The sequence below is a fragment of the Ips typographus genome, linkage group LG1, assembly GCF_016097725.1.
Source record: "Ips typographus isolate SLU linkage group LG1, UJ_Ityp_2.0, whole genome shotgun sequence".
Lineage (NCBI taxonomy): Eukaryota > Metazoa > Arthropoda > Insecta > Coleoptera > Curculionidae > Ips > Ips typographus.
Genome location: NC_138422.1, coordinates 26,301,085 through 26,310,707, shown reverse-complemented (window position 1 = coordinate 26,310,707; position 9,623 = coordinate 26,301,085). Strand labels below are relative to the sequence as shown.

General features: G+C 29.3%; 1 protein-coding gene and 1 long non-coding RNA gene across 2 annotated transcripts; both read right to left on the bottom strand.

Moving 5' to 3' along the window:
• Positions 1–3,920: 3,920 nt before the first annotated feature.
• Positions 3,921–9,138, bottom strand: LOC145734974 (uncharacterized). The gene is made up of 6 exons (XM_081988665.1): positions 8,888–9,138; positions 8,719–8,818; positions 8,569–8,664; positions 8,326–8,481; positions 4,453–4,560; positions 3,921–4,173 (listed from the first exon to the last, which is right to left on the bottom strand). The coding sequence occupies exons 1-5, from the start codon at positions 9,136–9,138 to the stop codon at positions 4,486–4,488; spliced, it is 678 nt and encodes a 225-aa protein (XP_081844791.1). The 3' UTR covers positions 3,921–4,173; positions 4,453–4,485.
• LOC145729220 (uncharacterized) lies at positions 4,801–6,074 on the bottom strand. Its single transcript, XR_014178306.1, has 3 exons — positions 5,928–6,074; positions 5,686–5,867; positions 4,801–5,632 (listed from the first exon to the last, which is right to left on the bottom strand). It is a non-coding gene; the product is annotated as an uncharacterized LOC145729220 (long non-coding RNA).
• Positions 9,139–9,623: the final 485 nt, after the last annotated feature.

Here is a 9,623-nt window from a genome sequence, read left to right as displayed (position 1 = left end):
AATATCTGGGTAATTTTTTTTTTAAATTTGGAAGTAACAAAAAATACTTTGTTTAAATAACTTAATTTACTTTTTTTAGTAGATATTTTTTTGAACTGTTAGTCCTCATTGCATAAATTAACTTTTGGTTCTAATTCAATTCATTTTCATTACATTCACTAGTCTACTTTTCAAAAAACCACTTTTATGGATAATTGTACGGTATAGTAAGTTATTTTATTCGCTATGTACTAACACAACCGAGCAGGTATTGTTTCATTGGAAAAAGTTGTTTAGCCAATGTCTTCACAAATAATGTAAATGTGTTCAAACAACAAAGTCATTTGTTGTACTCAAGGATATTGCTATTTTTGTTAAATTATTATTTTCTTGATCAGGTAGCTCAAAATAACAAATGTTTTTGTATGCCATGTCTAAATTTCTCTATTAAACAACTTCATATTACGAATTTTAATTATAGATGATACAAGAGTTATAAAAAGATGCCTACTCAAATTATGATTGAAACAGCTCCCAGTAAGACCTTTAAGTTAAACTACCATATTAGTAGACTAATACATATAATTTTCAGATGGCCTCTTACCAATAATGTATAACAGTCTACAATTAACCAAACAACTAGTTCCTTTTATACGCATTAACATGGTAGTTAACATAGTTCTAATTATCGTCCACACAATTTACTTTATCTGGAAGTTTGACTCTAGTTCCTTTATGCAGTTCTCGTCATCGTTTATAGTCAACGTACACGTAAATTACTGTTAATTCTTAAGCTATTTTATGAATTATTTAATTATATTTGATTTCAGTTGGTTGTAATCCAGCTTATTTGGGTCAGAATTGAAAATAAAGTAGATATTGTGACCCGGTATGCCAAAGAGTCACTACAACTGACCCGTCAGATTACTGATCCGAAATTGAAGCAGTTAGTGAAAAAGGTTATAAGAAAAGCTTATTTCACACTTTTATGGCTCACAGGATGTGTTCTGTTTCTTGTTATCGTTAATAGGAATTACAATTTTGATGAAAGCTTTGTTGAACACTTGGTAGGACGTCAACATCACCTGTCAGTAGGTAAGAATTTCAGGGGAGAAAAATAGGAAAGAAATGTCTCTCATGTTTACCCTTACTTTACTACCATATTCTTATCTATCTTCTAGCTCCTTTTTTTTGGTATGCTTCTTTTCATTCTCTCTGTTGTTCATATTGTTTTCTACTTCTTATGAATAAAGACAATTTTAATCCTTATTTATTTATTACCTTAGCCATCATGCGTCCTTTAACTATTATTTTTTTATACTTTACACAGAGTCTTCCTTCTTCAACACAATTCTTTTTTTCTTTATTCCATTCTAACTTCCTCAATTCAATCAATCAACTTAACTTTCTTACTTCTCCACCGGTCTCCGAATTTTTTACCTCTTTTTGGGACAGTTAGTATCCTTACCAATTAGGATACCAACTTTAGTATAGGAAAACGTAATTTTGACTGTGTTCTCGATATTTCCAGTATTACACTTTTGGGACAATTTTCTTGCGTAATGTTCAATTTTTTTTTTATTTTCTTTCTTAAACTTAGAAAATTACACAGTATGTTGGGTAACTACCAGTTATAAAGAGAAATATTGCAAAACTTGATGGTTTCAACTGTTTTCTAAACTGCAATTACATGTAAGTAGTTGGCTGATGCTCTTTCTAGGTTACATTCAAATATTTTTAGAAATTTTTGTTTTCAAACAATACAGTACAGGGTGATTGATTCAATTTTGACCACCCCCTTAACTTCAATAATTTTGATTTTAGCATAAAACGTTAAATACAAAACTAGTAGATATTTAGGTCTACTTTATTCTTAGATAAACAGTTATTATACAGGGTGTCCCAAATTTCAGTAACAAACCAAACTTATGTTTTTTTAAATACAATGACCAACTTTTTATCCGATATTTGAATTCTACGTCAAATTCTAGGCCTAATTGATATAAAATGTTTGTATAGATATTGAACTGTTTCTGCAGCAGCGTCCTTGATTGATTGAATTTTGACCACCCCTTTTACTTCTTTATTTTTGATTTTAGTTAAAAAACTAGTTGCAACAACTTAATTGTAGATATTTAAGTCTACTTCACTCTTAGATAAACAATTATTATACAAGGTGTCCCAAATTTAAGTAACCAAATTAACCCTTAATCACATAGTCGAGGGAATATTGTTAATATACAATAAGTAAATATAACAGATGCTGCTGCGGAAAAAGTTGAATATTGATACAGATATTTTACATCAATTAGGCCTAGAATTTCACGTAGAATTCAAATATCGGATAAAAAGTTAGTCATTGTATTTAAAAAAACATAAGTTTGGTTTGTTACTCAGATTTGGGACACCCTTTATAATAACTGTTTAGCTAAGAATAAAGTAGACCTAAATATCTACTAGTTTTGTATTTAACGTTTTTTGCTAAAATCAAAATTATGGAAGTTAAGGGGGTGGTCAAAATTCAATCAATCACCCTGTACATTTGGTAACTTAAAAATGGTTTTCTAAAAAGAAATTTAATAGTTTTTATTTATTTGACTCTTGTTTCCTCTGTATTTTCTATCCGTTTTCAATTATCCTTGTTTTTATTCTTTCACTCACTAACATTTTCTATTGGAGACATTTTCCTTATTATAATTTCTGTATAATCTATTCAATTGAAAATTCACCATCAAAATAGCCATTAATAAAATATTTAGTTAATACAATAATTATTGATGAATTGCTGTTTGCTATTTGGTTTGTGTAACTTAACGTAAATAAATTATTTATAGCTCAAGAACCGAAAACACATACAGGGTGCGTACAGTTGATATTTATTGGATCAATCGACTAAATGTCTATAAATTTTAAAATTAAATCTTTTTAATTCAATTTTCAGTTATTTATGTTCTGTTGACAAAAGGGTTTAAAAAAATTGTTTTTTTTTTGTAAATTTCTTAATTCTTTTGCAATAATTTGAGCTTCACATGGAAGGTTTGAAAAAGCTAAATTACCCAACCATTTAGCAAGTTTACAAAGGTAAGAAACATTGGGACACCCTATACATGTAACATTATTTTTTAGGGATTTTAGTGGACATTATTGGAATTCTAGTAATAATAATATGGAGTACAGTTTCCACTATTATGATGGTTTCCACTCCCATATGTTTCGTTTACATAATACTGCAAGGCAAAATTGCAGTCATCATTTTAACTGACTACGTTTGCAGCATCAACCACATGAAAAGTTGCTCTGAAACTACAATGAAACACCTGAAAATTATTATAAAGAAACATTTAGAAATTATAAGGTTGCATTTTACACTTTATTGCATAAAATTGGTTTACACAAATGATTTTTCTAGGTATAACCAGTTTTTATTAAAGTCCCACCAGTACTTTTACTTGTTGTATTTGTTCAATGAGGTTTTCTTCGGACTTTTGCCAATGTTTGAGTATTTTTCTGTGAGTAGTCGCTGTATTGTCTACTATTGTTGTATGTTGTTTTTTACAGCCAAATAGAAGTATTATAGCTGTATCGTCTGCTACGGTTTACTTCTTTTGTTTGGTTTACGCAGTCAATGATGCAGCGGAAGAATACATTACTCTGGTAAAACTTTATAAAACTATGTACATTTTTGGGTTAAATGTAATTTTTAAGGTCGAATACTTTAGGACAGAGATTTTTAACCTGAAATGGTATGAGTAGGATGTATCTTGCAGAAAAGTTTATAGCATATTAATCACCTACTTAAACGAACCAATGAAAGTGGATTTTGTGGTGGTTAACATGAACAGGGCTTTGTTTTGCCAGGTGTAAACTTAACTAATAATGTACTAATAATTATGACTATTAAATGTGTTCTTTTGCAGATTTTAAAAACTTTGTATCCAGTACTTAACTTCTTTTATACAACCAACAGAATTGGTCGATTTTAGTTTTGCAATTCAGCACTTTAGGTATTATCACTAATTATATCATTACTGGTGAAAATGTATGAAATTTTTTTGTCGAGTAGTGAAAAAACCAAAAACAAGTACATTCCAAATAAAATATTTATTACGAGTGGTATCTGTATGATCTAAGCTACGTTGCAAATTCAGGAATGAAAAGTGTTGAAAAGCAGTTCTGTTGAATATTTCATCTTATCTGAAAAAACTCAAAGTGTCGATAAAAAATTACTAATAAAAAAGCTGTAGAAACAGTGTGAAAAACATTGTTATATTTTTGTTCGATTTGAGATGTCATAATATATTCAAAAAACATCCATATGTGTGTTTTTTTAGCCTATTACAGCTGAATACTCTTCTGTTCAAATTTTTTTTGAAATCCTTTTAATTTCTTTGAAAACGTTGGCTCAACTTGCCACTTTTTCCAATATTTATTTACATACATAGGATGTTCAGCTGTTTCATTTTTAACACCTACCTCATCCAGCAGTAATTTAATACACTAACATTTTCAAGCCATTTCAACATTATGAGGTTTTCTAAAGGAGTAAAAGAGGTTTATTACAGGATAAAGTCCTTTCAATATCTACAAAACGGTATTTAAATTATAATGTAGTAGTCTGAATAATGATTTTACTTTTTTAACTAACTCTCTGTCAACAACGATAGTGGACAAAAAACAAATTTCAACCGGCAAACTGATATGAATCATTAGAATATGATACATTTTCTTGCAGTCCTGTTGCCAGTTATACCATTCTAAATTGTTGATACAGTTGACAAATATGTCATTCTAAAATTGCATAATTTCAGACCTGATTAAGCATCAACATCAACTTATTTTTGTTAATAATTTTCCTTATACTTACAATTTGAAGATATTCTTCTGCGACGTCACAAAGTAGGTAAAGTACAATGAGAAAAGCTAATACAGTGCTGGTAAATAGCAGCATACGTGGAGCTAGCTGTAAGATTGTTAATCATATTAAATATTTAAGCAATTTGCAAAAATTACGGAAAAATACTCGGCAATCGATAATAATCCTCCAATTAAACCATTAATTACATATGTGGTATAAAGCAAATGATGGGAATTTACAACAGTGTCCATGTATTTCTTTATATCCAAGTGTCTCATAGTTATGGCTTTGATCTGGTTTTCGATATTATGTGGTTGCAAGTCAGGTCGTACATTTGACAAAAGTATAATGTTATCAATTAAAACAATCATAGCAAGTTTGCTTTGAAACATAAGGTAATAAAAAGTGTAAGGAAGGGAGACTGCTATAATGATTAATGGTATACCCCAAATAAAGTACACTAAACCCAAAATATAGTAGAGTAACGAGTCTAAAAACACAAACAAATAGTAAAACAGTTAAGAAATAAAATACATTACCTTCGTGTTTGGTTTGAAAGAGATGAAACATTGCCATATAATCTGAATAAACATATAGCACATTAATGCCAACGGCTAAAGATAGCAACGTTCCAGATGTCGCAAAATTCAAATTAGCCCTTTTTAATAAAAGTTGCAACAATTTTTTTCCTTTCGCACTTTGAATTAAAGAGTTTTTATTAAATAACTTTTGTATATTGCCAAGATATTTGAATCTGGTGCGTAGCCCTATTGGAAACATCACATTTAATAGAATAATCTGCAAAAGTATACATCATTATTGGGAATGTTCTAGAATTACTATAGCATTACGTGAATTGTAAACAAATAAGCTGTACTATAGTTCATAAACCAGTCCAATATGTGAATTTCAACAAAAATCAACCATGTTTGACTTAACAGCAGTAATCCATAAACTACCAAGTTGATTTTGTTGATCCAATGCAAATGGGTCATTAACATTAAAAACCTGAAGACTTTTGGTAATTGTCCATCTAAGTTTTAAAAAAGTTACAATTATTGTTAACTATTAAAAATACAAACACAATACTTACGCAAGGTTATAACAACACCTTCTTGGCTACTTTTTTCAAAAATTTCCATTCTGATTAAGGACTGAATAATACCAAAACGACAAGAGAATAAAATGGTTTTAAAGCGATTTAGTATTTTAAAGTTTACACAGCAAATATTGTTGATACCTTTTCAAATGCACTGCCATAGTAATTTAGTATCATTAGCAGGTAAATAAGTAGTTACTATACACTATACTTCAAAAAAGTTATTTAACATAAGACCAAACTTAATGGGTAGCAAAAACATTATATGATAACCCACATTTATGTTTACTAAGATATTTGATGTGTAATTAATAAATGAGGGTTAATGATTTCTACCTACAATGCATGTATCATCAACTTACAACTGTCAAAAATAGTTCCTTGAAGGATTTTGCCTTTGACACACCAAAAATGATAAAAGCTCTAGTTCTTCATTCTGATTGAGGCAACAAAGGGGCTGACAGTTGTCACGAGACAATACGACAATTTTTAATCGCATGACTACGTCAGAACTATTAAAAACCTTCATATGAAACCATAAAGGACGTTTTTATTGTAATTCAAACTTTCAGTGTAATAGCCCTATTTCTTCACTAAACCGAGTTTTGAGAGTTGTCACAGGACACTATGACATTTTGTAATAGAATTATTGCATCACAATTGTCAAAGATTTGCAAATAATGTTGTAAAATTCATTCAGTTTTTGACACTTTTTGACAAAAAGTTTCTTAGTTTATAGTTTTTCTAAAAACGTTTCTGTTTTTTGGTAGTAGTTTGTAACACCAGGTATAATTTTTTGACAATCTGCAAACGATTTATTGTTTCAACATTTAGGAGAAATCTTGATTAATATCCATGATCAGAAAAAATAAATCATCTTCACAGCATGTTTGTTGTTTTAAATTCGTTAGCATTGTTTGTAGAAAAAATTATTATATTATATATTATATTATATATGTAGATAAAATTATATTAAATTATTTATGTATTTGTTGCACAAAGTATCTTTCTTGCTTTTGAATGATTGCTGCGCGCAATTGCTTTGCGTTGCCTACATAAATAGTATACCTATACCTTTTGCTGCTGCAATTTGCCAAAAATGCACTTTTTACCAAAACTGTAATTTTTTGTATTTTTGAAAGGTTGTAATTTTTGTATTTGACCTCTTATCGATTTCGCTAAACCGCCATTGAAAATGAGGCAAAAGTTGCCTCTCTAACTCCTCACGTTACCGAAATATTGAATTTTAAAAAGTACTTTAAAAAAACCTCTAATACCTCCCCATTCTTTTAATTTTTTTGAAAAATTAAAAATTTTAAACTATTTGTCGTTAATAAAATATACCCATAGAATCCCTCCTTATAAAGAAGACTGAAAATCTATTTCAGGGATATTTTACCTGACATTACATACTATTTTTAGTACCTATCAACTATCAAAACTTTCTTAGCCTTTTGAAAAAACGAAGGAACAAAGCTATTTTATAAGGAAAATAAAGCTGTAAATTTTAATTTCAGGTTGTTTCAGTTTACTGTATAAAAGAATATGTCTGACACTATTGTTTGTTATTCTATAAAATTAACAATTATGATAAAACGAATATGAAGATGCTCCTATAATTTTATTCATTTTTCTTGCCAAAATTTAGTTAGGTACATATTTTGCAATTTGCCAAAAATGCACTTTTTACCAAAACTGTAATTTTTTGTATTTTTGAAAGGTTGTAATTTTTGTATTTGAACTCCTATCAATTTCGCTAAACCGCCATTAAAAAGATGATGAAAAATACTACAAAATGAGGCAAAACTTGCCTCTCTAACTCCTCACGTTACCGAGATAATGAATTTTAAAAAGTATTTATTTTTTAAATTTTTTTTGAAAAATGAAAAATTTTAAAATGCTTTTTTTGTGCTTATTTTACCTAATTTAAGGTTTTTAGTTATAAATATGCCCTTTGCTGGGCATTGGAACCCTTTTGGAGCAAAATAAAAATTTGCCAAAAATTCACTTTTTACCAAAACTGTAATTTTTTGTATTTTTGAAAGGTTGTAACTTTTTTTATTAGAAAGAGGATAAAAAATACTACAAAATGAGCCACTCGCCTCTCTAACTCCTCACGTTACCGAGATATGGAATTTTGAAAAGTAATTTATAATATACTAACATAACCTAACCTAACCTAACCTAACCTAAGATATATACTTGAATAGCTATTAAATGAAACTTTATTTTTACATGAAAATCTGTACAATTTAGTTTAACAGCTTTGAACTTAGTAGATATTTCATTTATTGGTAGAATAGAAAAAGTTGATCACTGGATACAAGCCTTTCAACGTCTGCAAAAATCCATCCAGTTATGAGGTAAAACTGAATAACATAAAAAATATTACGCTTTTAATTGTTTCTCTGTTAATATCCACAAGCAGAAAAAAGTTGACTTTCATTGGTCTGGAGAAATGTGTCATCAAAATTAAATAAGTTTTCTGACATTTTACGGTCCAGTTGTACCAATCCAAATCGTATAATGCTGCAGTCAGCAAGCCACTCTAAAAACAAGAATAGTTCATTTTTGTGGAGGTTCTTAAAAAAAGTTTTACAAACATTTTTTTCTAATCACAAAATATTTTACATACCAATTCAGTGTACTCATCTGCAGCGTCACTAAGAATGCATATCACATAAAAAAATCCAGTCATGGTTATAGTAGACAGTGGAATAAGATGATCCGGCTTAAATTCAGAATTTTAGAATGTTTTCGCAATTTAGCATGCATTTAAATTTACCGAAAACCACTCGAATATAGCCAGTAAAGCAACAAGAATTCCATTGCACAAATACAAAGCGTAAAGTAGTTGGTTACCTTCCACAGCAACTTTATTGTATCTAAAATATGACAATTATTAATTACCAATACAAAAAAATATATTCACAATCTCATTGTTTCAAACACACCTCGTAATGGCGATATGTTTTTGAAATATTTGTCGCAAACCATTTAGTATGAAAATCTCATGATGTGCCTTTGCATTCGACTGTTTTTCTTCTAAAAAATGTTTGCAAGTGTTTCTAAACACGTAAACTTGATCGGTAAGCAGCAAAACAGAATACTTGTTGTGAAACAAAATATAAGTAAAATAAACTGGAGCTAGTAAAGACGGGAAAGTGAGTCCAATAGCACAAACTAGTAGAATTATCCAAACCATGTATTCGAAATTTGAAAAACCTGGAAAATAATTTAAACCTACAGTCATTAGGTACCTTACACTCTTACTCTGGTTTAAATAGTTTTTTTTCTTCAAATAGTAAATCAAGATACTCTTCTCTAAGGGTTTGTAAGAGTTGCTACAAACAGTGATAATGGTCACAAACACTAAAACACCTAAAAAAGCGTACACTCTCTTAGTTCTCTTAAAAAGTGTGTTCTTAACTTTGTTTGTGGTGATTACAGAGTCGGTTAGTCCAATATGTTCAAGCATTATAAATATTCGGACACTTTTGATATAACCCATCAAGCATATTAAGTTTGTAAAAAACACCTAGAAAACCACATAAACTATAATATGAAAACGTCGATTAATTTACTTTGAAAACTTACATACAAAGTTAGTGTATAGCATGGAGCATATTCCATAAAAAGTTTGAAATCCTTCAGTGTTAAGAAACAGCAGGTTTGCAAAATTACCAGTGT

What these genes read in the sequence shown, in the direction of transcription:
- LOC145734974 (XM_081988665.1), bottom strand. Translation starts at nt 9,138, where the DNA reads ATGGTTTGGATAATTCTACTAGTTTGTGCTATTGGACTCACTTTCCCG. An exon ending in CAGATGAGTACACTGAATTG is followed by an intron (nt 8,482 to 8,568) that starts GTATGTAAAATA and finishes TCTTGTTTTTAG; the next exon opens with AGTGGCTTGCTGACTGCAGC. An exon ending in ACAGAGAAACAATTAAAAGC is followed by an intron (nt 4,561 to 8,325) that starts GTAATATTTTTT and finishes ACCGTTTTGTAG; the next exon opens with ATATTGAAAGGACTTTATCC.